The 27,903-nt window shown below is 41.1% G+C and overlaps 1 protein-coding gene across 3 annotated transcripts in view; it reads left to right on the forward strand.

Annotated features, from left to right (window-relative positions):
• GRIPAP1 (GRIP1 associated protein 1) overlaps nucleotides 1-27,903 on the forward strand; it is a 2,851,684-nt gene that overhangs the window by 1,473,919 nt on the left and 1,349,862 nt on the right. For all 3 annotated transcript variants that reach the window (XM_044080007.1, XM_044080009.1, XM_044080008.1), the window contains one exon: nucleotides 2,428-2,523. In XM_044080007.1, the coding sequence (XP_043935942.1) occupies nucleotides 2,428-2,523 (96 nt within the window). The remainder of the gene's footprint in view (nucleotides 1-2,427; nucleotides 2,524-27,903) is intronic.

The following is a 27,903-nucleotide window of genomic DNA, read 5'->3' on the forward strand; positions in this document are numbered from 1 at the left end:
ACCTTCCTCTGTACTCAAAAACCAGAGCTGGGTTTGCCACTGCAGTTCTGCAAGGCATCTTAGCTGCACCTAACCCAGTATAGCTCCTACCACCCAACCATAGCTTTGGGACTCTACCCAAGTGTGATGACTACAGCAGCATAGCACGATGAACATAATACAGTTTTGTACCTACCATAAATGTAGATGTTCGAGTGGTTATGCTGCTGCAGTCCAGGTTACCCTCCCTCCATCCCCTCTACCTAACAAGGCTTTTTCTTATACCTCCATGTACTTCAACCTTTGGGATGCATGTCTATATGGTGTATTTGCTTACAACTAGTACCATTGTTTTGCACTAAGGTATGTTTTGCAAGCTTCTTATTTTGCCTTCTTAGTTTGGGGCACCTGACATCTGGGGCAAGAAAAACTGAAGAAAATGGCATCAGCTGCCTCTTTTATACCCCTGCCGCACTGATGTCAGGGAAGAAGCGACGACAACCGATGCCGGACCAAGGCATTGGAATTCAGGCCGACTGCGGGACCGCCTGACGGCAGGATAACCCAAGTGTGATGACTGCAGCAGCATAACCACTCGAACATCTACATTTATGGTAGGTACAAAACTGTACTTTTTATGTATGGGTCAGACATATTTTTATCAGCCAGAAATTGTGGACAATAATTAATAAAGCGGTGAAGAAATTTATCTGAGAGGGCAAGAGTTAAATGGGATAAGTTGATCTTTCCAGTAGATCAAAGTGGTTTAAGATTACCTGATTTGAGGGGATATATTAGAGCTAGATTGTTATGGTGCAAATACATATTACAAGCAGAAGGTTTTAATTCAAAATGGAAAGGGATGATGATGAAGCAGGAGGGGCTTCAAGAAAAAAGAGAGAGAGGGAATTTGGATACAGATCCTTAAGGAGAATAATAGCAACTAAACAGAATCTTATATTCATAAGGTAGGAGAAAGTATTTTAAGAACTATGCCAACAGGAGAATGGAGAAAGGAGATTTTGCCAGTAGAGATGACAGCACACAGGTGTACAGAAAATAGGCAAGAGTGGGCTGGAATTTTGTGGAGAAAACTGGCAAAGGAACCAAGGTATTGGGAGCAAATAACTAAAGAGGGAAAGGTTATAGAATAGGTTGAGGTGAAGAAGATGATTGGGCTGCAGGCTGGAGACTGCCTTCCCTGCCAGGGATTTTTATCAGAGTATAGGCAAAAAAAAAGGGATTGGGAAATCTTAAGGGAAAGACCTGCTCTGGTAGAGGTTTTAACTGAATTTAGAACAGAAGCTTCTGAAAGCATTAATGGAAAAATCTTTGACTGAATGCAACAAGCCCAGAAGTAATAAATGATTGTATTTCAGTATTTTGTGTGTGTGTGTGTGTGTGTGTGTGTGTGTGTGTGTGTGTGTGTGTGTGTGTGTGTGTGTGTGTGTCATCATTATCCAACCCATTTTTCTCATTTTCTTCATGGATACAGGTGTATTGTCAACTATTGTTCTCTCTCTCTCTCTCTCCGTTTAATGCCACTCTCCTACCTTCTTCAACACTCATGCTTGATTGTCACAGGTCTTCTCTTATACAGTCCATCCACCTCTTTGCTGTACATTCTCATCTCCTCTTGCCTTCTTCCTGCTTTTCTGCACGTGTCCAAACCACTGTAATCTGTACTCTTTGACCGTTTTTACAATTGGAGCTCCTTTGACTTCTGCCCTTATGTCTTCATTTTTTCATCTGTTCCACAGTGTGTGTCCTGCCATCCATCTCAGGCACTTCATCTTGATAATCTCTAACTTTCTCAACTGCTCTGCCTTTACTGCTGATGTTTCTGTACCATACAGTAGTACTGGCTGCACCACTGTTTTGTACACCTTACTTTTCAGCTTGTTTGACATTCTTATGTCGTACACTACCACTGACAACCCTATGCCGGTTGTCTGTAGCCCTCCGATTCTAGCGTTAACCTATTCCAGTATTTTCTCTTCTATCTCAGTTGTCACCTTCTTCTGATTACCCCTATTTGTTGCCCATTCAGCTGCCTTCAGTCCTTCATTTCATTCCCCTGTCTTTTGCTGAAGTTATTGCTTAGATTCAGCCTGTAATGCTGCATCATCTGCATACAGTAACTTTGATGATCTGTCCCCTTTGACCTATTTGCTAGTGTAGTCCATCACCAGTGTTAGCAGCAGTGGACTCTAAGAGATGAAGACTGATGCACACCCACTGGGAACCCATCTGTTCATGTGTATATATGTTTTTTTTTTTTTTGTGTGTGTGTAGGGAGTGGCTTGTGGAGATTGGTGGGATGGGTATGCAAGATGACTACTTGTGGTTCATCTGATATGCAAACTAGAATCTCATTCACATCCCCCTCTTGAAGTTAAAAACCCTTTACATTCATTGCTTGATAAAGCTGCTGTGTTCTTTTCCTAGGAAGCCCAGAGGGCAAATGGAAAACTACTGGAGCAAATGCAGAAGATGCAGCAGGAAATAACACAACTTCAGCAAGACTTGGAGGAGGCACGCAAGGTGAGACTACTACTAACAAGTATTTTTTAAATAAAGGTGGTCCATCCTCAATCCCTTTTTTAAATAAAAATGATTGCACTAGTTTTGGGCTTTGTTTCTTGGAAGTCTAGAGTAGTCAGCAATATGGTACAGTTAGAGTAGTGCCATATGTAGAGCTGTAGGCAAAGTCTGTTATCCATGTTTGCTTGCCTCTTTGTCTTGCCCATAACAGTATTAGTTGAGTATAAATAGATATGCATATGGGAAGAGTGTGCATTATTTTCTTTCTCTACTTTATGGTATACACTTAATTTGTTTTCTTTACTACAAAGAAGTATATGAAACTTTAATGTGCAACAGAAGGAACTTTACAGGACAGTCATAAGGTGAATGAGAGTGGTTGCAAGCAGATATCAGGCTTCTGGCCAGATCTACAAAGCTCTATCACAAGTTCATAAGTTTATAAGTGCACAGAAAATGTTTAGGCCAAATGGCCACCTAGGCAAACTGATTCCTCCAGATATGGTTCAAATAACCTGTCACCGACCGAAGTATCCAAATTTCTCTTAAAAGTGTCTAGACTGTCTGATTGTCTAACATGAATAGGGATAATAATCCATAATTTAACAGCTTTAACAGTAATATACTGAGCTTTTACTGTTGTGTTGACTGACTTAACTCAAAACTTCATATTATTATGTTTGTGAGTTATGGTGCATCTATTAATCTCCATATTGTACATTGCCTGCAAAACTTTATCATAAAAAAATCTTGTACTCCAAAATCAATTTTGCACAGATGTACCTAAAACAAAAACTAAAATGTTGTGCCTTACATCTAGAGCCGTAATCAATAGTCTTCAGATTTCTAATTCTTTTAGTAAATTTTCTTTGTACACACCCCAGTTTTTAGTTGACCTTTATTGTATAAACAAAAATGAGTTGTTATACTAAGAGGCCTAATATAAGTCTTGTTCAGTTAAATTAATATATTTTCATCCCTTGTAGACAAGTTACATAGCAAACAACCCATATATTTTATTGTTCTTGGTGTTATCAATTCAGTGCAAATGTTAAAGGAAAGACTTGCTAATACTAAGATTCCCAAGTCTTTGGACTATTGTATTTCACTTAACTGTGGAGACATTAAATATGTGGGAGATTGAATGATTTTATTTGAAAAATGCATGATCTTGTACTTGTCAACACTGAACAACAAGCCTTGTTCATTTGCCCAACAACTCAGACTGTAAGTTGTTGTTCTTCTTTCGGCTTTTCCCGATTAGGGGTCGTCACAGCAGAACACCGGTCCGCTAATGACTGGCAGTAGATTTTTTACAGGTGCCAGCTCGACACCCAACCTTCAACTAAGGCATGCCCATTCTACGCATGTCTTTCGAACGCCACTCGACTGTGGAGAGGACATGCAGACTCCACACAGAAGGCGCTCCAACCAAGAATCGAACGGGAGAACCTCTTGCTGTGAGGCAACAACGCTACCGATGCACCACCGTGGCTTTAACAACTCAGACTGTAAGTGCTGATTTAAAATCATCTGTATTAGAAGAGTTTTGTAATGTGAATCCTATTTTATCAATCATCTGCTTGCTTATATACACTCTATTAATCTTAGGAAGACTATAAAGGACAAAATTAAACAAAATAGGACCAAGAACTGATCCCTGAATAATTCCAGCAGTCATACTCAAGTATTGAGAGCAAATGTTCTGAACTTTACACACTGTCATCAACCTTAAAACCAGTTCCCAATCTACCTTATAATGCATCTGTTAATTTTATACTTAAGTAAGAATTTTGTAATTACTATACGAGGCAAACTGTCAAATGCCTTAGCCAAGTCCAAACATGTAACTCCTGGGCACACACCCACATCTATAGCAGTGGTAATATTATCATAAAAACTCACCAGGTTACTCAACTTGGATCTGCCGTTTATGAAGCCATGTTGGTCTATATCCACTGCTTTTGTGTTGTCTTCAGAATTCAGCATAGGATCTTAAAGACACATCTCAAAGCACTTTCCAAGTTGAGAAGTCAAAATAATAATTTTGGAGCTGATCTGTCTGTCCTTTTATAAGTACTGGAGTAACTGATGACAAGTTTCCAGGATTCTGGGACTATCCCTTTCTTTAATAAAGTATTAAATGTAGTAGTGAGATAGGGAGTGATCATGTGCCTCACTGCTAGTAGTAAATTTGCTGGAGTCAAGTTAGGACATGTTGATATAATTTCTTTTAGCTTGGAAAAGCTGATAAGAGTTAATTATGTGATACTTGGTCTTAAGCCTGTTCTCTGCATAATCATCTGGTGTTCCCTAGTTCTTTATGTCCTAATAAATTTGTAAGTAAAATAAATTAAATTCATTCGCAAGTTTGCCAATATCCCTAATGATCTCACCATTAGGAGGCATTATTTTTGAAATGTAATTATATTTATATGACTGATTTATAAATGTCCATAAAGTGTTATTCATAGGGTTACAGATTAGTTTACACTCAAAATAGGCCTTAATCTTTTTTATTCCATTTTTGAAGCCCTACAGTTTTTATTAAATTTCTCATTCATATGTTGTTGTTTGTCTTTCGGCCTTTTCCTGGTAAGGGGTCGCCACAGTGGAACTCCGGTCCGCTAATGATTGGCAGTAGATTTTTACAAAACGCTGAGGTGCCAGCTCGACGCACAACCTTCAACGAAGGCACGCCCATTTACTCACACATGTCTTTCGAATACTACCCAACCGAGGGGAGGACATACAGACTCCACACAGAAGGCGCTCCCAAGCCACGCCGAGAATCGAAACGGAAGAACCTCTTGCTGTGAGGTAACAACACTACCGCCTTACCACCGCGTGAAGGATAATTCATAAAAGCTTTATAACTCTGTTTTTTCCTTCTGTACATCCATCCATCATCAACCCCTTTTTACATATGGGGTTGGGGTGTCACTTCAACAGTGACAATCATCTCGAGCCAAGGTTTACAATGCTGGGTGGCTAGCCCTGTCACAGTTGTTTATCCCCTCGCACACACAGTCAATCCTAAGGGCAATTTTAGAGTGTCCAGTACATCTGATGCATAGTTCATAGTTCATAGTTCATAGATTAGTACTAAGCTAACTGCTCTTCTGAGCCATTTTAAGCCTAGCCAATTATCCCTTGCGAGACTCAAACTCTGCACCTTGTGTTTGTAAGGCAAACACCTTAACCATTAGGCCACCCTCCCACCCTGTCTTTGGAGTGTGGGAGGAAACCCATGTGACCACAGGGAGGACATGCAGACTCCGCACAGAAGGCACCCCAACGACAGCTCTGACCGCTGCACATTTCTGTTATATTCTTTTTCTACCAATTAGGAAAAAAATTAATCTGTGTTGTTGCTTATCACTATAGTTATAACACAGACCTGTAACAGTTCTATAATTTTGTAACCATAACAGTAATCAGAATTGAGGGACTAGGACAACCAGTTAGTACTCAATAACTGTCTTGGAAGACTCTGTAAAGCTGTTTTTTATGTTCATATTTCCTCACTGATTTTACTGCAGAATTCATTATATCTGGAACAAAAAGATAGAGACATGGTCAGATGTACCTAAGGACGTTCAAAAAGTACTTTTTATCAGAAATATTGCTAACAGGGTCCACTATTAGAACGTCTGGTGTTAAATTTAACCAAATGAGTCATTCCGTAATAAATTTGGATATTCACAAATTCCTTATCAAAGTGTGAGCTGACTTTCAGTGTGTTCCATACAATTTTAAAGTAATTTAAATCACCAGTCATCCAGGTTTATTAGGTGTTGCCAATGATTGCTACTGTCCATAATTCGGAGATCAATATGTGAGAATAATAAACACATTTTTTAACACTCCAGTGATTTAAACAAAGTTTTACACATAGGCATGCAGTTTTTAAGGCTTAATACTATTGATTTATCTACCTAAAGGACTATCCTGCCACCTCTGAAGTTTTGAAATAAGCATTCATACTTAAAAGAATCTTTCAAATGAAAACTGGAAGAGTCCCAAGATTCCATAATCACAGTTATTTTATACTGATCTTTGGCAATTAGACCTATTAACTCATCACATTTATTTCTCCAACTCCTTTCATTCCAGAGATAACATTTTACTAGTTCCATTGGCATTCTACAGACTGTTCTTGACTTGAGACTTTGCTTTTTCCTAAAAAAATCAAATTGTGAAGTGATTTTACTAGCCATAAAACTTGCACAATAAAAATTCAAATGTATGTTATCCCATGAAAATAACCAACAATCATAAAAACTTTCTTCCCATTATGCGATGAACTGAATATTATAAACCAGGTAAAGGCTTATGTTGTCTGTTCTACAAGTGTCTTTGTTCTGGTTTAAGCACTTGGGCTCATATCCAGCTATTTTTACACTTTTGGGGGAGGAGAGGGTAACCTCCACCCTTCTGAGCTGGGGATTGCTGGTGTAAGTCTTGTTGTGCCTTTATTTGATTGGCTAGGGGGCTAGCTTGTTTGAAATTTGAATCTCTGTGCCTGAGGTGTTTGGCGATGTTTGGCAGCCACACTGCTTGTGAAGAAAAGTGTTGCTGGTTTCTGCTAAACTCTGTAAAAGTTAAGACTTGCATTGTCATAGCCACTGTTTCAGCACTTGTTTTTTCGCTACATTAATTGAATGTTTCTGTGTTGAACATCTGTACTTTTCGACCCTTTTTGCAGCCTTTAGTTAGAACTGCTTTGGTTCTACTTTACTGAGAGCAAAGGGGACCCGACTCATTTTCTCACCCAGAATTGTGTAAAGGAAAGAAGAATGTGCTGTTTTTGATTGGCCACAGGGCCTTGTTTGAGGGGAGTTTTTTAATTGAATCTTTTCTGCTGTTTGTGTCACAGTTGCACAACTCTTGGCTCATAACGTATGAGCAAGCTGACACTTACATTATCATATCCATGGATTTGGCACTTGTTTTTGCATTCTTTTTGTCACAGCTGCATTAATTGTTTCTGTGTTGAATATCTGCAGTTTTTGACCTTTTTTTACAGTCTTTAGTTATAACTGCTGCTCTCTGTGATCTACATAGATGCCAATATCTCACAGCCTAATTCCCCTTGTAATCGATGTAGGTGCCAGTATTTCAGTGTAAATTTCCCTTAAAATACCCTTACTGTCTAGACAGATTTTTTTTAACCACTAGAGACTCTAGTTATTGTGCAGTGCTCAGGTATGCGCATCACTTATCAAGTTCTTTGTGTTATTGACCAATTTGATATTTAAATTACCCTCACTCTTCCCTAGTAGAGCAATAGCCATGGATATGCACTTCCCAACACTTTCTGTGGCCAAACTGGTTAAGGTGTATATTTTGAGGCATTGTGTCAATTGCTTCCTGTACACTGACAACCCAATTATTCTTAATAAAACAGACAAAGTATGTAAGAGGTGTAAATACACCAACTCCGGAGTCAAATCCCTCTCATACAACCAAATCTAGTTCTATAGAGGTCGTCAGTGACACTTGCACCATGCCTACTGCACAGGGCAAAGACCTACACATAAAACTACTTATGCTGAGGCCCTTAAAGGTGACCTCCCTAAAACACTAAAACCTTCTGCACTACTCAATCTAAAAAAGAGGTCCAAAGCTTTCTTGTAAACACTCCATTAAAACACCACTCACAGCTACACCTAGTAATGCTGTATCTAATGCTTCTACTTCTAAGCCCTCAAGGCAAACCAGCGCACAGCCAAATTTCTTGGTAATTGGCGATTCTGTAGTGAAGCACACACTAATGTTCCCTCACCAGAATGAGTAAGGACAGAGTCATGTTTAGCTGCATTTCCATAGCTAGGATCCATCAAGTCACAGAGGCCCACTCATGTCATTGAACCATAGATACCAGTATGACTCTGTCATAGTCCATGTAGGTGTTATCCTGAGATGTACCTCCCTTGACTATGTGAAGCAAGAGCTCGCTGATTGTGTATGAGGCAGGTATGACCTCAGTGAGCAGCATGCTACCTCCTCCAAGGAGGATGTCATGTTGCCAACAGAAAATTATTAATTTTTGCAACTGGCTTAGCTTCTGGTGTCAGTCCAAGATGATACAATATTTGCTGGCTTGGGAGGACATTGTTGACACACCACTCTGCTTTGTCGGGGATGGTTTGCAGTTATCCCGTCTAGGATTTCAGATATTGGCAAATACATTTTCCACCCTCATAGTGCCTTTTTAGGCAATGGCAAACTGATAAACCTCCCGACTTAACTGGACATATGAATGAATATCTGAGGGTGGTACCTCTCAATGCTAGAAGTCTTAACAAGAAACTCCTCTCCCTGCAAGCCTTCCTCTTCCTGGAGAGTGTAGTCATCTATGTAGTAATGGAAACATGGTTTAAAGTCATAGGGAGCATCCAGCAGTACAAGGTTGCAACACCTTTCACACCTTTAGACCACCTACTGCACAGGAGGGAACTAAGGTGGAGGAGTCTCAGTTTATATTAAAAATCAGGACTAGTAAATGTGTATGACCCACTAGAACTCGTACGTGTGCAACTCACCATAAACAGGGTCTCATACCATATCCTTACAACCTGTAGGTCCCCCATTCATGTCCCAGGAAACCCTTGATACCTGTCTTAATACAGTAGTGTCCGTCACTGTTTAACCCAATACAGTCTTCATGGGTGATTACAACTACCCCTCTGTAAATTGGGAATCCTACACCATTTCAAATGAACAAGCCCAGCAGTTCCAGACTTCTTTAATACCAACATCCTGGAGTAGTTGGTCCATTCTCCTACCAGAGGTACAAACATTCTTGACCTTTTATTCATGAACATGGAGGGGGGGAGTGATGTTCCTCACCCAGAAACCTTTAGGAACTATTCCAAGGTTAATCTCTGTCTACCCAGTGACACCTCGGCTAAATTCCAAACACCCCAAACCCAGCAACCACTATAGCATATGCTGAGCTATTTATAAAATTCCTTTACATCCATATCAATAGCTGTATAGACCAAGCTGTGCTCACTCATATTAAAAATAAGACAAACTCAAAAGACAAGCCACCCTGGTGGAATCACAATATCAGTCAGTTATACAACAAAAGAAAAAATAATCTTGGTCAAGTGTAGGAGGAACACGGCTCAACATACTAAAAGCCCCCTGACCAATCCAAGCAGGCAGCTAAGAGGGTTAATTAATTCTTCAAAGTCTAAATTTGAAAAAAAAAAATAGCTTCTCATGCAAAGGACAACACAGAGCTTTCTACAGCTTTGCCTGTAATCTCAAGGGAAATATACAACAATGTGCTGAACTGATTGTAAATAGCATCACCCACATTGAACTGGAAGTCATTGCCAACTTTTTGGCTGACAAGTTATCTCAACGTTCTACCTCCACTGCCCCCCAATAGTCCAAAGAAAATACCGCAAACCAGTTTCCCCCAACTGTTGCTAGGGAACAGATAATCAGTGCACTTTCCAAGGGCAAAAATATTTCATCAGTGGACCCCATTAATATCCCAGGGTGCTTCCTAAATGGAATGAACCTTGACCTCTCTGGTCCACTTGAATCACTTTTCATCTAGAGCCTATAGTCTGGTTTTGTGCCTATGGAACAGAAGATGGCTAAAGTCATTCCCCTACACAAAGGAGGTCCACCCACCGATCTGGGTAACTACAGGCCCATAAGTCTGACCAACTTCATATGTAAGTCTGGAAAGAATCCTCATGGACATGATAAACGAGGACATAGGTAATCTGCAAACACTGTATCCATCACAGTTTGACTTTGTTAAAGGAAGGTCATGCCTGTTAAATCTGGTGGACTTCTTTGAGATGGTCACCAGCGCAATGGATGGGGGCAAGACTGTGCACACAGATTACCTTGACCTGGCCAAGGTTTTTGATACAGTACCCTAGTCAGGCATTGTAGACCAGCTCACTAAATTGGATATAAACCCTTTTATAAACCACTGGATAGCCAGTTATCCAGTGGTTTATAAACACTTTTATAAACCACTGGATAGCCAATTGGCTCACTGATAGGACCCAGAAGGTGAAAATAGCTGAGGCCACCTCCACCAAGAGGTCAGTTATTAGTGGAGTCTCAGAGGACTCAGTACTGGGCTAGCTTCATTTTGGAATTTATTTCTCTGAAGTAGAAGCAAACACTGAAAGCTTACGGCTGACTAAGGTTGCAGATGATTGCAAGCTAGGGGTTATCATTGACTCCCCTGCAGACACTAGCATTCTTCAATAAGACCTATCTCTAACAAATGGTGCCAAAGCAACGATCTTAAGCTCAGGGCTAAGAAATGCTGAATTGTATGCTTTCAGATGTCCACCATCCCAACTAATTACTGTGTTGATAATATGCCACCAAGAATTGACCCAGTAGTCCGGGTAAGTAGCCTAACCTTCGACCACCACATGGCCACAGTGGTGAGGAAATACTTTTATGTTGTGCATCATATAAGTAAGGGCATAGCATCTACATCCAAATAGGTCATTATCCCACTGTACTCTGCCCTTATTAGACCAATTAGAGTACAATGCTGCCTTTGGTATGTACATAACCAGGCATATGCAGCAAGTAGGGCAACCTCAGAGGTTCCTTATGAAAAGAATACAAGGCATAACAAACCTGCCGTACGCAGAGTGTCATGAAACCTTTTCTCTCTACTCAGTCTCCTGTAGATCGCTGAGTGGTGATCTATGCCTGACTTACAAGGCATCTACAAACCCCACACTTATAAATTACCTGCATGTTTGTAAGTCAAACAGTACCAGACATGCAAAGTTTAGGGAGCTGAATTTTGTCTGTGACTTAAACAAAATATGCCTGAGAGACATATGTGTTCCAGAGACTGCTCCTGCTGTAGAACAGGCTTCTAATCCATTTGAAGCAGAGTTCATCTGTTACCCAATTTAAGCACAACCTAGGACAGCGGACATGGAATAGGAAATTTACACCGGGCTTGGCACCATGTCCCCTTATGGACAGAGGTAGCTTGCAAATGCCTGGCCCTCAAAGTCCTATTTACATACAGGGCCTCATTATTCTTTTGCAAAAACTTGGCTAGACTTATAAAGGCTCCTTGGGTCGTTAGCCTAGTAACAGTCTATGAAAAACAGCTCTTTGCATTTCTTCTTTAGTTGAGGTAATTTTACCAGATTTAGTGCGGTTAACTGTGGTACTGAATATGACAAATTCCATACCACAGTTACATTGCAACAGAACAAAAGCATTATGTGCGGTCTTACTTTCAAGTGCTGTTAAATTCAGTGGACCAAGGTAGCTCACACAACTAGCATTACACATAGGTAACAGCACAGTATTATCAATCTTGTCTGTGAGTTAACTTCATGAGGGAACATGTAATATGTGGGTTCACTGAGATTTTTATGAGAGATACTGAGATGTTCATCATTAGATCAGTGTTGCAGTACTCCTGACCCACGGGGTGTGTCTTGCAAAGGATACCACATATCTGGCCAGACTAGAAAAGCTTAGGCACCTTCCTCACATGCCATATATATCTAACCTGCAACCTGTGCAGAAGACAACATGCTGATACTTAAGGGACATGTGCAAATACTCCCAGAACTTTCTTACTGCCAGTCTGTGAAAAATAGGTTATCTGCTTTGTGGTCTGTCAGCCATATGGCCTGTTGCAGCTGCAGTATTTTTGAGTAGTTAGGTACCCCTTTGAGGACCCTTTCTCTTTTCATTTTTTTTCTTTTCCTTTTTCTTCAGAAAATTATTTTATCATTTGCAAGAAAGGGAAATGTGACTGTTGTTGACAGATCCCTTGTAAGAGTAAACATTCTGAGTGTGTCTCTAACTTGATCCCCGAACATAATCATAAAGAGTGTTCACTCTGGTAACCCTTTGCACCAAAAACAATTTCCAGTCTTCTGTATTTTCTCAGACTTTGTGTTGAAAACAAATGTCTCCAAGCTTTGGTGAGTGCTACAGTGGCATCTGAGTGGTCTTCCTTAGGCATCCCCTTTCAGCCTAGAAAGAAAAGTAAGAAGTTGAAAGGAGAGACAAAATTACCTGAAATTTCTGCTTCTTTCAGGCAGATGGGTTCAGATGATCACCACTGTGGCACCTGCCCAGCTCACAGACTGTCTAACTACTGTACCTATTCCTGGTGTCGAGATCTTTCTGAAGGCCTTCAGGGATTAGGGTATCTGCATGTTTGCACCAACCAGATGACTGACTGTTGCAAAGGGAGAACCAAGGCTGATTTTCTGTGAGGAACTTGGGGGAATTCCTCACATTTTTGGCCTGGAAGATATACCAAGTATCCTTTTAATGGTATGTCTCGGATCTGCTTCTCCTCATACTGTTTTTCTGAATACTTAGGGAAAAAAGGAAGCTGTGAAAACCAAGTCATTCTTCAACAGTTGCACCAACTTTCTTCCCTTAAGGATTCTCAGCAGGAGCAGTGTAATATCACTCAGTTTTTTTAAAGCCCTTTGTGACTTGCTTCTCCTACTGTTTCCACTCCCCACAAAAGAAAGGGGTGTTCTCTTCTGACCTGTCTTCAGAATCTGAATCTGGAGCGCTTGGATTACTCTTCTCAGATTCACTCTTCAACAGGCTATGAGTTTAAAGTGGATGACACTACATATTCCAGATATTCATCGTGTTACACTGCTGCAGTCATTACACTTGGGTTATCCTGCCGTCAGGCGGTCCCGCAGTCGGCCAGAGTTCCAAAGTCTTGGTCTGGCATTGGTTGCTGTTGCTTCTTCCCTGACGTCAGTGCGCCAGGGGTATATAAGATGTATCCGATGCCATTTTCTTCAGTCTTTCTTGCCGCGCGGTGCCCGAAGCAGAAGCAGTTTGCAAGTACCGGTCAGCCGACTCCTGAGATTTTCGAAGTCGAATTTCAGATCCGAAGTCTTCAATAAAGCTAAGTACCCCGTTGGGGAAACTTTTTTCTTGCCTCATACCGATGTCAGGAAAAAGTTAATAATTGTATTTCTTGTGGGAAGCAAATACCTCATAAGGACTTCCACTCTTACTGTATTCCATGCCTAGGCCCTGATCACAACATCACTAGTTGTCGGTTTTGTGCTAGATTTAACAAACGCACTATAAGACGTTTTGATTTTGCTTTGCACTACTTTGGCCGAAGGTTCGATTACACTATGCCGTCGGATCAGCCGACGACCTCAATACCGAAAAAATGCAAAGGCAAGGATAAAGACAGGCATCCGAGGTCCAAAACCGACGACAAAACCTCTTCTAGGCCAGTCACCGGTTCTCAGTGAGGCACTTTCGCAGCCCCTGACATCCGCTATCTCAGAGCCACAGGCCGCTTCAGACTCCCACGTGGAGACATCTAGGCCTCTGGAAACTCAACGTATTGGGCCTACGGAAACTAATCCCTCAGATGGGTCCAGAGCCGCTGAGCAGGCATCGGGTTCTGAGGGTGTTTTCAGACCTTCACAACTTACCATTAAAACAACAGTCAAGACAAAGGTACCATTAAAGACAAAGAAACAAGTACAGCATTCTCCTGGACAGTCCTCCACGCCTAAGAAACAGATTCTTAAAATGGCCGAAGACCTCATTACTCTAATCAGGGTTTCCCATCCCCCTCCTGAGAAAAGGCCTAGGCAGGATACAGACTATGATTCCTCTGATCAGGTTTCTATTTCCTCTGATTCCTCTACCCCCCTATGAGGACTCTGATGCTGAAGAATCTATCCCTTCAGCCTCTCCTCCTGAGGATTATTCTTTTGGGAAAACTTTACATACCATGAGGGAGCATTTCCATTGGGAAAGTCAGGATTACTCAGAATCCAAGAAAAGGCTCAGGGATTTCCTTTTATTGCTCAGCACAGGCCCCTGGCTATTCCGCCTGTGCTAGATATTGTGGATGATGTGTTCTCTGAATCCAGCTTATCTCCTGATTCTTTGCCCCCTGCTCCAGCCAAGCCAGATAGGTATTATAGAGTCCCTGACTCTCACAAGTTTCTTTACAAAAACCCTTCTGCTGATCCAGAAACTATTTCCCAGGGTCCAAAAGGGGTTAAGGCTTCCATTGCAAAAAATCCAGTACCCTCTGACAAAGATTCCAGAGCATTGGATAGATGAGGGAAGAAAGTATACACTTCTGCAACTTTAGCAGTAAGAGCTTTAAATTGCCAGTTTCACATGCTTAAGTACCAACAATATTTAATGGCTCAGTTAAAACAGAAAATGCTTGCAAGCTCAGAAGCTCCTGATTGTAAAGAAATGCAGGATTTATTGCATGCAGTTGAACAGGTGGGAAAACATACTCTGCAATGTGGTTTTAATTCTTTAGATGCCTCTTGTAGAGCCGCAGTTACAGGTTCTGTGATTCAAAGACATGCTTGGTTAAAAGAACAGCGTTTACCTGATCATGTTAAGGCAAAATTATTGGATGCTCCTTTACAGCATGATACCTTGTTTGGTGTTAAGGCAGAAGAGGTGTTAAAGAAAATGGAGGATAAAGCTAAATCTATGCAAACAGTCAAGGATTTCTTACAGGTACAGCCACCTCGGTTTAGCAGAAATTGGCCAACAAAGAATTGGTCTTTTCCAGTGTCAGACAGGCCACAGAGAGGCAGATACAGACGCCCAAGAGGCAGATCTCAACCTCAAGGCTCAAACAGGCAATGGGAGTGGGGCACCTCAACCCCAAAAGGAGGTGAGGACAAGTCTCAACCTTACAGGAAACAGTCACAATGACTTTCCCCTTCGTACGCCAAGCACGTCCCTTTTGGAAGCCCCCTTAGGGGGAAAACTAGCACTTTTTTTTCTCAAAACTGACAAACAATCACCCAAGACAAACGGGTTGTGAATATTGTGTCTCAAGGTTACAGATTCCACTTTCATACTTTACCAAGGCTAAAAGGAATGCCAGACCCGCCACAAAATCAATGGGCAGAGGCACAAAAACAAATGTCAGCCCTCATGGACATGAGAGCTATTCAAAAAGTACCACAACAGGAACAAGGACAAGGATTTTACTCAAGACTCTTCCTGGTCCCCAGAAAGGACAAGGCCTGGAGGCCCATATTACACCTTTCAATTATGAATACTTACCTGGATATTCTGAAATTCAAAATGTTGACATTACAGCAGCTTTTACCCATGCTGGGCAAGAAGCTGGGCAAGAAGGCTTGGCTTGTTACTCTGGACATCAAAGAGGCATACCTGCATGTCCCTATCAGACAAAATTGCCAAAGATACCTCAGATTCAAAGCTGGTACAATGCACTACCATTCTCTGCACTGCCCTTTGGCTTATCTACTGCGCCCAGGGTCTTCACAAAGTGCCTGGCACCAGTAATTGCATTTTGCAGACAAAAAGGAATTCAAATATATTCATACCTGGACGACTGCCTCATTCAAGCAGAGACAAAGCACATTCTTCTACAGCATCTGGCATTTGTAAAAAGATTGCTAATTTCTCTAGGGTACACAGTAAATGAAAAGAAGTCAAAACTAGTGCCCTCGCAACAGATTATATTCCTAGGTGCCAGCTTAAATACAACGGCCCAGATGGCTTACCTCACGCCAGACAAACAAGTTCAACTAACTCAATATTTTCAATTACTGGCAAAAAGTCCCATTTCCCTGCAAGAAAAATTCTGCAGGCCCTGGGATTCATGGCATCCTGCATACTACTAATGCCATATGCCAGACTGCATATGAGGAAATTACAGTGGTACCTAAAAAGTGTTTGGACTAACACACTCACAGTTTAGAAGCAGTAATACCAATGATTCCCGGCCTACAACAGGAGTTTCGATGGTGGGCACAGGCATGTCACCTAAACAAGGGTCAGCCTTTTACCCAACCCACAGCCAGGCAAACTCTAACAACAGATGCTTCGGATTACGCCTGGGGAGCACACATGGAAGGAAAATGCATTCAGGGCAAGTGGACCACAGACCAGATGCATCTTCACATCAATCAAAAAGAGATGTTGGCTGTTCAAAATGCCCTAACAGCTTTCAAGGACCTTCTACATCCAGGACAATTATTACTAAAGACAGACAACACCACAGTAATGTGGTACATAAACAAACAAGGGGGCACTCATTCTTATTCCCTGTGCAGGCAAGCCATGGAACACAGCTCTAACGTATCAAGTTCACCTGCAAGCACAATTCCTGCCAGGAAAGAAAAATACTCTGGCAGATGATCTAAGCACAAATATCATGGACCCTCACGAATGGAAATTGAATCCACAAATCTTCAGCATGGTAACGCAAAAAATGGGGATGCCCAGACATAGATCTTTTTGCCTCCCCACTGAATTGCCAACTACAAAAATTCTGCACAAGGACTTATCACAAACAAGCATGGAAAGTGGATGCTCTTTTGTTCAGCTTTAAAAAACTAAGTTTATGCCTTCCCGCCACTGCCTCTCCTTTCAAAGGTACTCCTAAAAGCCGACAAGAAAGACCACAGATGATTCTGATTGCTCCAGACTGGTCACGCTAGCACTGGTACCCTATCTTAAGGAACTTGGCTCAAGGCCCACCATGGATTTTGCCTCAAATTCCAGACCTTCTGACTCAACAAAACAATCAGATCCTGCACGGTCAGCTCAAAACCCTAAACCTGGCTGCATGGCAGATACATTAGTCAAACAGGCAACACCTCTCTCTAAAGCTGTTATGGATGTCATTTTGGAGGCCAAGAGGCCTAGCATCAGGATAGCTTACTCAGAAAAATGGAAGAGATTCTGCGCCTGGAACCAGGCTCAAAGCCTTGACCCTCTTGTTCCAAACATTCCTCAGATTTTACAATACTTAGCTAAGATGCTGGACAGAGGCCTATCCTTCTCATCAGTTAAGATCCACGCATCTGCCATTTCAGCACATTACAACACGGATCCTCCTTTATTCTCTCATCCTTTGCTAAAGCAGTACCTCAGAGGGGCTAAAAACATAAGACCGTCCTGGAGAGCACCAACACCAACTTGGGACATCAATTTCGTTTTGGAGAAACTGACCCCTACCACCTTTTGAGCCAGCCAGTGCAGCCAATCTAAAATTGTTATCATGGAAAACAGCTCTGCTCCTGGCAGTAACTTCAGCATGAAGAGTCTCAGAGCTACAGGCATTAATGGCAGTGGAACCTTTTATAATTTTTCATCAGGACAGGGTATCTTTAAGGACAAAGGTGGTATCTAGTGTGGCTCTTAACCAAACCATCCATTTGCCAACTTTTTATCCAAACCCCCAGAATAAAGGGGAGAAACTTCTGCATTCTTTGGACATACACAGGCAGCTACACTTCTACTTGGACAAAACAAAAGCTTTCAGGAAAACTGAGCAACTGTTTGTAGCATATGCTGCAGGATCACAGGGCAAGGCTATCTCAAAGCAGACTATATCCAAATGGATAGGACACTGTATTCGGTACTGCTACACACAGCATGGAAAATCAATCCCAAATAACATTAGGCCACATTCCACCAGGGCAACAGCCACTTCAACAGCCTTTCTCAGAGGAGTACCTACCAAGGAAATTTTGGAGTCTGCAACTTGGAGTTCAGTGCACACCTTTACCAAGCATTACCACCTGCCTCTTTACTCTAAATCCAGAGCAGGATTTGCCACTGCAGTTCTTCAGGGCCTCATAGCCAATCCTAACTCTTTATAGACCAGCCACCCAACCTTAGCTTTGGGATTCTGCCCAAGTGTAATGACTGCAGCAGTGTAACACGATGAACATAGTACGGTTTTGCACCTACCATAAATGTAGATGTTCGAGTGTTCACACTGCTGCAGTCCAGGTTACCCTCCCTCCATCCCCTCTGAACTAGTTGGACTTATCTATACCTTTCTATCCTATACAACCTTTGTGGTGTATTTGCTTGTAACTGAAGGTATTGTTTTTATTTTATATGTATATTTTTGATTAGCAATATATATTGCCTACCTACTTGGGGGCACCTGACATCTGGGGCAAGAAAAACTGAAGAAAATGGCGTTGGATGCATCTTATATTCCCCTGGCGCACTGACGTCAGGGAAGAAGCAACAGCAACCGACGCCGGACCAAGACTTTGGAACTCTGGCCGACTGCGGGACCGCCTGACAGCAGGATAACCCAAGTGTAATGACTGCAGCAGTGTGAACACTCGGACATCTACATTTATGGTAGGTACAAAACTGTACTTTCTCGTCATGAGGAACTTGCTTACTTTTGGAAGTTCTATTCACAAAATGATGGAACACTTTAATTGAAAGGTTAAGCAAATATCCCAGTCACAGAAAATATGTTGCGACATGATGCATATGGAAATCCCAAAGCCCTCTGCTATCCCTCCTGTACCTTTACTGAGGAAGCCAGGCAGATTTGACTCCCATAAATACTTGCGTAAAAACCCCTCTTTAGACCCAGCTGTTATTTCTGTGGAATCAGATAAAGCTTCCAGAGTGCTCTCTTCCACTGGTGCCTTGCCAGATGACAATGATAGCAGGGTTATGGACAGAAATAGAAAGATCTACACTTCTGCCACTTTGTCTTTGTGCCATTAATTGCCAGACTCACACCATCAGATACATGCTTTGTATTTTTGATAACATGGCTAAACTACTATTTTAGATCCCTGGTTCAGACACTGAATCTTTTATTTATTTATTTATTTACAGGACATGGTCAATTCAGCCTTACAAAGTAGCAAGGCATTCTGTTAAAAGTGGGTATGACACTGCTGATGCTTCCTATACAGTAGCTGCTAATCATTCAGTCTTTAAGAAGATATGTTAGGCTTAGTCTACGGTCTTTGCTTGTTGATGTTAAAGCCCATTTGTTTGATGTTTCTGTAGGTAAGGATACGATCTTCGGCTCCTCTTCTTCTGAGATGTTCAATAAACTAAGGAAAAGAGGAAAGACAATGCAAGGATTTAAGCATAGTTTTATTTGCCCATTCCATAGTTCTGGAGGAACTACCCCACCATTTTATTCCTTTTTCTTTAAATCTCAAAAATCTTCTCAACAGAAAGGGAACAAATTTTCAAAGAAAAAAAAAAATGTCAGGACAAGTCCGACCCTAATTTTAAAGGATTCACAGGATTTTTTTCAGACATAAGTTTCAACTTCAGTTTTCTTTCCCAGTATCATCAAATATGTGTGAGCTACTCAACTCTGGTGCAACTTATACTTCTGTTGGTGTGCATTTTTTAGCAACTCTGCCTTTACCAATCATCTCTTTCTTTACATTATGAGGTCAGACAGTTACTAAACGGTGCCCTTTGTATCAGGCATTCTGAGAAATCCATTCCTTTTCCATGGGACCTGAATTATGTTCTTGAAAATCTAAACTTGCCTCCCTTTGAACCATCTTCTGTATCTTTAAAATGTACTTGGAAAATGTTTTTGTTAGGGGCCTTAACATCTAGCAATTGGGTGTCTGACTTGTAGGCTCTCACGTATACTCCTCCTTTCAAGTTTTTCTTTTTCTTTTTCTTTAATGTAAGGACAGGGTTAGCCTCAGAACTGACCCTTCCTTCATGATAAAAGTTGTCATTGAAATGTCTGAATCAGTTTATCTATTTGCCTTTTTCCCAATCCTCAGTCATTCTTCATTTGCTGGATGTTCACAGGCAACATAGATTTTACTCAGATAAGGAAAAATAATTGACCAAGTTTTTATTTCTTATGAGGAAAAAAGGAGGGTCTTTCATTTTCTAAACAAAACATTTCTAGGTGGCTATCCCTTCTCCATTCCCTTTTGGTATTCCTACCATTGTAAAACACCTCAAAGTGTAGTGAGGGTATAGTCTACCAGATCTATGGCCTCTTTTGGAACTTTTTTCAAGAGAGTAGACTCTAAATCAGTTCTTGATTGGTCTTCTGTTCACACTTTCACTAAGCTTTACAAGGTAGATGTCTTTTCCATTGCCAGAGTGTGTTTCACCAGAACCATCCATCAAGTGTTACTAGAATCAATCTCTGACCCTCAAACCTCCACCATTTCAGCATAAAAGCAGTGAAAATTGTCCCATAAGTCAGCAGTACTGCAACAGTGATCTAATGATGACCACAGTACAGTTGTGTAAGAACTTATAAGAATAGATGTTAGATAGATCACTATTGCAATATACGCACTCTCCCTGCATCCTCTGTATTTCTCTCTCCTCTCTTTTTATCCATGGCTGAAGTGAGCCTTTCCCTTAGTTCTTTTCTTTCCCTCTGGAGTCTGGGTCTGTTCTGTTTGAATATTAGCCTCTGTATTTTTCCTAAGGCAAGAAAGCTCAGAGGATTTTCGAGCATGTATATTCCTTACTTATTATACATAAGTTGCAAGTCAGATGTACAACTTGAGAGGGAAGGTTCGTAAGCTTTTGTAGACTGACCTGACTTATGGTATCTTTGGCAGGATATGTCCCATAAGTCAGCAATACTGTCATAGTGATCTATTTGAACATCTAATATTATGGTATGTTCTTACACAACTGTACTTTCCTGAAAGTTTAGCATCCTAGGACTTTTGTTCTTTCTGTGAATGAGTTCCTTGAAGATATGTTCCACAATGCTTCCTTGAAACCAAATTTCAAGTCATTAAGGCAGATTTTACTAGGTCCAGGAACACCACTAACATTTGTAAAAGAACATAGCTGCAGATCATACTGTAATTTTTATGGAAGCATCTAGGTTCAGAGTCAGGCTATGCCATAATACAGTATCCAGTGACAGTGAGCGTATAATTTTAAATAGATTTGCCAGGAAAGTATGTACATCATCCACCTTGGGCATAAGGCAATGATTTATTAAATCCATATATTACGGTACCAAGGGGGTTCATTACTAGATAAGTCAAGGATATTGCAGAGGGTTTCATTTGTCTTGTTAAGTTTCTAAATAAGTAAAGTATCTTAAAGGGGTGATGTAGGGCGTATCATGAATGTAGTTATGAATCTGTAGATGCTTGCTCCAGGGTCTTGTTTAAATATGCTTCCAGTTCTTCCCAGACATTATTAGAAAACAGTTTCCTAATGCTCCCATCAATAAGGACATCCTCTTTGGGACATAATCTTAGGAAATATTTAAAATGCTGTGGGGAAAAAATGGAAAAAGATAGTGTGCCTCCTAGAAACTCAAAGAATTTCTATTCAGAGGCATACTCTTATGCTTTCCAATAAAACAGCTATTAACAGTGTTAGCAGTTACCAAAAAGAGACCAGTCCTGAAAGGAAAGACCCAGCTTTGACATCCATAGGGGCAGAGGCCTAAGTGGAGATCCTGTGTTACAGTGATACCATTAAATGGTCCTAGCCTGGCAAAGCCTCTTCCCCACCAGCAGGGGTTGGTGCAGGGGGCACTTTGTCTTTACATACAGCAATAGTCTCTCCTAACCATGGACAGATGAGTAAGGGTGAAGGTATTCACTAAAGACCACTTGCAGCATGCACTACCCATAATAAAACTATTTGTAAATTGCTAAGCAGTGCAGAGAGTTCCCATTCTATGCAGTGACAAGGGCTACTACTCATGGTTATTCCTAGAGCCAAAAAGAAACGTCACAGGTGATCTTATCTAGACCTGTCAAGTTTTAACTGTTGTGTTCATAGGTTTTTATTAGGCTAATGACCACTAAGGCCCTTACAAGCCTAGCTGCTCACCCCCAACCACTTGAGTCCTATATATCATGGTTATCTATACATGGGGAAGGTCATGTTAGTAGGAAGATAACTAAGGATATGTAGGGGGGTGTTAAGTGCAGTAATGAAATTCAGAATGTTAACTGTACAATACCTTGCTTCCCCATTTCCTTGACAGATATCTTCCTAATCACTCTAGATGTAAAAGAGGAATACTTGCACTTCCCTATCCACAAGGGCTCTAGTGCAGTTTCTCAGATTCAAAGAGGAAGAATCCCACTAAAATTTATCTTCTTGCCATTTGGCTATTGTACTCCATTCAGGGTTTCCACCAGATGCATTGAATTCTGTGTTTATATACCCAAGACTGAACAGAGCTTGCATTTACCTCAACTTAGTATCTGTTTGATTCAAGCACAGCCAGTATTAGAACTCTAGCAGACTTAACTCTACACTTTGATTTGAGAGTGTAAGGCTCTCACTGAATGAACAGAAGTCCAGTTTAAGTCCATCATGGAAAAATTCACTGTGGCCATTCTTGGTATGAAAAGTTCTAGTCTCACTACCCAAGGACACAGCATTGCTAATGAAGGACAAAATTGTCTGTATTTCAGAGTAGCAATTTCTCCATGCAGAAACCATCCTCAAGCCTTATGATATCAAATGCCAGCAAGTATATGTAAGGATCGCAATGATACTTGATGTGTTTGTAGAATAAGTGCAGACCTTCCACAGACCAGGCTGTTTCACTAATCACTGCTGTAGCATGTGAATGAACTTGAGTTATCTATTTGTTCTCCCCACTCAATTTCAAACTGGATCATAGTCTAATTACAAATGCATTATTCCATGCCTAAAAGGCTGATTTTCATCACCTTCAAATTCCAGGGCTCCTGGTTAGGGAACTGAAGAAATATATAATCACCCTGAAGGAAGTGATGTTTTTTTCAAATTGCCAAGCATACTTCCCAGTCTATACTGAATCTAGAGAGACTTCATATAGTGACAGAAAATGCTACAGTGATGTGCAATACCAAACGGAGGAACCATTCATCCCCCAGTATGCAAATCAATTGTGATTATTTGGGTATGGTAGAAAGACTTAGTCTGGAGCTCTAGTCCATATGTGTATGTAGCCAACAGAACTTTTTTTTCAATGCTGTCAAATCGTGCAGTGCATGGCAGCCTAAGAATGGGTATTGGAAAGAGCAATCTTTTTGGACATCACTAAGAAATGATGCCACATAAGGATAGATTTTGCACCCAAGTACACACAAGCACACACACATTATTTTTCAGAAAGGAGGGAGGGGGTAACTTTCCATTATGAGCACCACCTGTCAACAACCAAACTAATTTAACAAACTGGGAATACAAATTACTGTTTATACTTAAAATAACCCAACCTCTGAATATTTGAATGGCATCAGGCTAGATACAGTTGTATAGCTGTACAACATACACACCCTTAAGCTAATCAATAAAACACCTACCTCACACAAACATTTAAAATTTAGTAATAAAAAATTGCTTTGAATAAAGAAGAAAAAAGTATTATGCTTGAAAAGTAAATATGCAGACGGAAGCATTCTTGCACAAAGAAATTAAAAGTTTTTAATTTTTTTAAACAGATGACATAAAGTAAGTACTGTTAGCTAAACTAGACCTTACCTATGGTTAACTGAATATATACCAAGACCTGTTTTTATCTTTCAAAATCAAACTAGAACTTGAGTTCTTATATGCAGTAGCTGCTTCTCCAGGTGTTCTTTCTAGAAGGAAAGTTCAGTAACTGACTCTTATCAGGTGAAGCAGTAGCAACTAGAATTAAGTTTTTCAATTTTCTATGAGTTCCAGACTGGAATACCTGTGACTTATTTTGAATTTTAGAAGATGATTTTCCCTCTAAATGAGGCACAACCATGTGACCTCTGGTAGCATCTTCTAGAATGACTATTTTTTCAAACACTAGGTAGGTTGAACTGTCAAGAAATACGGGTCGTTTAATTTTCTAACTGTATTATATTTCCGTAACAGCAAATGTGCGGTTCTTGTCTGCATACAGTGCACACCATTTTTAAAATAGTGCATATATACTAAAATGCGAATTCCAAAGGAACTTGTTTTACTTTTGTCTTTAAAGAGGAGTTTACATTTTTCATAATTCAATATAGCCTTAGCATAGCTTAGTTCACTTCTCCTACATTTCTATTCTGAATAAAGCAGTTTTATTTTTCTGTGCCTATTGCAGCTTTCTTTGTTTTAAACATTTTCTGATCAACTGTGTAAGGGAATTTGGCAGTGGAAGATCAGAAGGTTGATGTATATTTCCATCCCAGGTGATTGGATTAATTTTCCATTACTGGCACTGCAATGCTGAATTTGGGAGTGATGCAATCCTGAGTGAGCTAGATGAAGCAGTAAAACAAGGTCCAATCTCCCAGAGTTAGTGTTAGCTTTGGTGGATGTAAATGATCTTACTGCAATTATTGAAAAAAGAGTAGGGGAAGTCTTGTGGTGTCTTGACCAGATTTCCTGTAGTCAGTATAACTGACACCTTTGTTCTCCCCTGAAAAGTGGCTACTAGCCTAGTGGGATTGAGTTGACAAAGGATGGTGGATGGATAGATAGAATAAACAAAAAAAAAGAAAAAAGCAATAAAATAAGCGTTTTGCTGTTCATACAGTTCAGAGCCATATATTTCTTGTTACTAGTAGAAATGTGCACCCTTTCGAAATTTCTTTAACTGTACTTTCATTCTTGAGAAAAAATGACAGAATGAGTCTGTTCTCGGGATTTGTGGGATAGTCCCTCTCAACATGTGGTGCATAGCAAGACTTTTGCCTGAAATTGTACTTTAAGGATTAGCTAGAGCCTAGGCCTTCCAAGGTTGGGTTTATGTTGTTCCACTTCCATCTGAGTCTGAGGTGGTAATTATCTTTGATTATCAGGGGATTGTATGTTTCTGTGGAGGACTTTAGGCCTGGGAGAGGCATATTCCCACCTCCTGTCTGGGAGGTATCATGTTGGTATTTTGGAGTGTTTGTGCTGCCATTCCCCCATCATATAAACTTAGCTTTAACTGCTCTATGCTGTTTCCCTTTGCGTCATCAGGCCAGAGCTGGAGTCCTAGAGAATGGGGACTTCTCTTGGGGCTTGCCTTAAAACTCAGCCTCACTGGTCTATTTAAGGATGAGTCACTGGGTTAGTCCATCCCGGAATCTACAGCCTAAGTAAGAAAGGTTAGGACTTTGTTTCTCTCTTATTTGTTTTATTTTTTATGTATTTGCAGTTTAACCAGGAAAGTCCATTGGGCCGAGATGAGCCCTTTTTCAATGGAGGCCCAGGGAGAAAAGCTCCATGTACAGAGATTCAAAGCAAAAATCGACAGAAATCAACAGAAGTTAATACAAACTATTACAAACTCAGAAAATCAGCAGAAGCTAATACAAGGTATAAAAGTAATAAAGACATAATATTGTAATAATAGTAGTAAAAGGATTTGTATAAAATACAATAATAGTAGATTCTGCACCAATATGGGATAATAAGTATTCTGCTGTAAGTGGAATACTGGGTCCTGGAATAGCAAATGCAGGCTTTCACCTGTAAGGACTTTGGGTGGATGGTAGTACAGTTTTTTCCTATCACGCTTCTCTTTTGCATTGAGCTTGACTGCATTTGGGCCTTGCAAAGCCCAACTACCTGTTGTACAGTGTATACATGCATGAATCAAAACATAAACTACATTTTACAGCTGATGTGGCTTGAGGGTGTTTCTTAGTCTAATCCTTAGAGATCTGGATAGGCAGCCTTCATTTATTTCTGAGATGAATGAAGCTTAAGAGCCACAGACCTCTTCAGGTTCTGCTTGAGAGAAGATCTGTTTTGGGGAGTATTTTGATGCAAGTAAGGTATTGTTTGCTGTAGCAACTAAACTTCAATTCAGAAGCTTATTTGGATGACTCCCTCATCACCTCTCCCGTGTGGAGCCAGCCTTTTTGGATTTTTTTTTTCTGGTGCCTGGAGGCATCGTTGCTCTCTCACTGCTATGCAGGTTAGAGTAATATTATTTCAAGATGGCCTAAGGGTGATTTTCACATGTTCTGCGTGGACTTCATGGTCCCAGAGCCAACTGTCCATCTTCCTAGCTAGCAGGCATGATAACCTGAGAATGGGGTAGAATAAGCAAGGAGGTTTACTCCTCTACCATATTTGAGGCTTAGGGCTGTCACCTATGTATTGCACATCTGAGTTTCAGGCCAATACTATTAGATGTAGTCCTTGATGTCCTATTCCAGTGTTGCAGTATTCACTAGTGGGTTTATCCTTCTTCCCATCAGCTTGTTTGGCAAGTTTTCCAAAGCTTTTTCAGTCCCTGTTGGTGCGTCGGACATCTGATGTGTAGGCTGGTACGTGGGCCATAAAAGTGATGTCTGCATGCACCAGTCCTCAGAACTTTTCAGCTGCCAGCCATACGCCAGGTGTTCCTGCTACTCACGTACGTCGGATCAGTTTCGCATTAAGATAAGTACCCTGCTGGGGATTTTCTTCAGTCCTTTTGTAATTGATATAATCTGTTAATGTCCGGTAAGAGCAAGTGCAACTGTGGTCGCCAGATTCCCTATAAAGACACCCACGACCAGAGTCTCTCTTGTTGGGTAGGGATCACGATTATAAAAACTGTGTCATTTGTAAGTCGTTCGTCCCTAAGAGCCTTCGTCACCAACTTCAGGTCCTCTACCTATATCTCGAAAACCAGTGTCTTAGGCAGATCGCTCTCGGAATGGAAGTCACTATCAACACCCCATCTGAACCACCTAGGAAGAGGGCCAAGCCAACGAGTCCGTCCAATTCCACCGCATCTCCCTCTGCCAAGTCTCGGCCTGTAGCCACTGTTAGCTTGGCTGAGGAACCGGCATCTGCCACACTGGATAAAGTGGGTACCTGTCAGCAGGCCACAAAATCCAGAGTGGATGACACGTCCAGGGAGGATATCCTGGTGCCTAATTCAAACACCGGGGGGGGGTACTTCGGAGAAGGCCTCTGCTGTTCCTTCTATTCCTTCGAGGCCAAACGACAGCCAAACGTCGGTTAGGCCTGCAAAGAAAAAACAAAAGAAAAAGCATGTCGCTTCAACCCCTGAGGCCTTGCCAGACTGACATCCCTTCAGTCAGTCTTTACAATGCCTTCCTGGCCCTTAGGCCTATATTTGACCTCCCTCATGTTGCTTTACCTGAGTCCCAGGCCTATTCAGCCAGAGACTACCCTTAGCCATCCTGCTGAGGAAGAAATGTCTGACTCCTCAAAGGACTCCTTGTCCTACTCTTCACAAATATCTTCCCCTTTGGGGTATGGATCCCCAGAAGAAGCATCTGCTGAGCCTGACTACCCTGTGGAACACCTTATCTTTGGTGACATGGTTAATCTTATGAGGGAACATTTCAAGCGGGACTGCTCAGACATGTCTGAGCAACAGAAAAGATTCTACGATTTGATCCAGATGGAATCTCCTAACCCGGCCCCTATTCTTTCTGTCCAGCCTGCCTTCCTGGATGCTTTTGCAGCAGCATGTATAAACCCTGATTCCCAGCCACCTGCCCTTAGAAGGGCAGGCTGGTTGTATAGAGTACCTGATGCAGAAAACTTTCTTTTCAAATGCCCTCCAGCTGACCAAGCAACCATTTCTATTGCCACTGACAGGGCTACCAAACTTCTCCCCACTATTACTGTCCTGCCTGGAGATAGACAGCAAGGCCATGGAGAGATGGGGGAAGA

Source organism: Protopterus annectens, chromosome 8.part0 (assembly GCF_019279795.1).
Source record: "Protopterus annectens isolate FY-2018-M chromosome 8.part0, PAN1.0, whole genome shotgun sequence".
Classification (NCBI taxonomy): Eukaryota; Metazoa; Chordata; order Ceratodontiformes; family Protopteridae; genus Protopterus; species Protopterus annectens.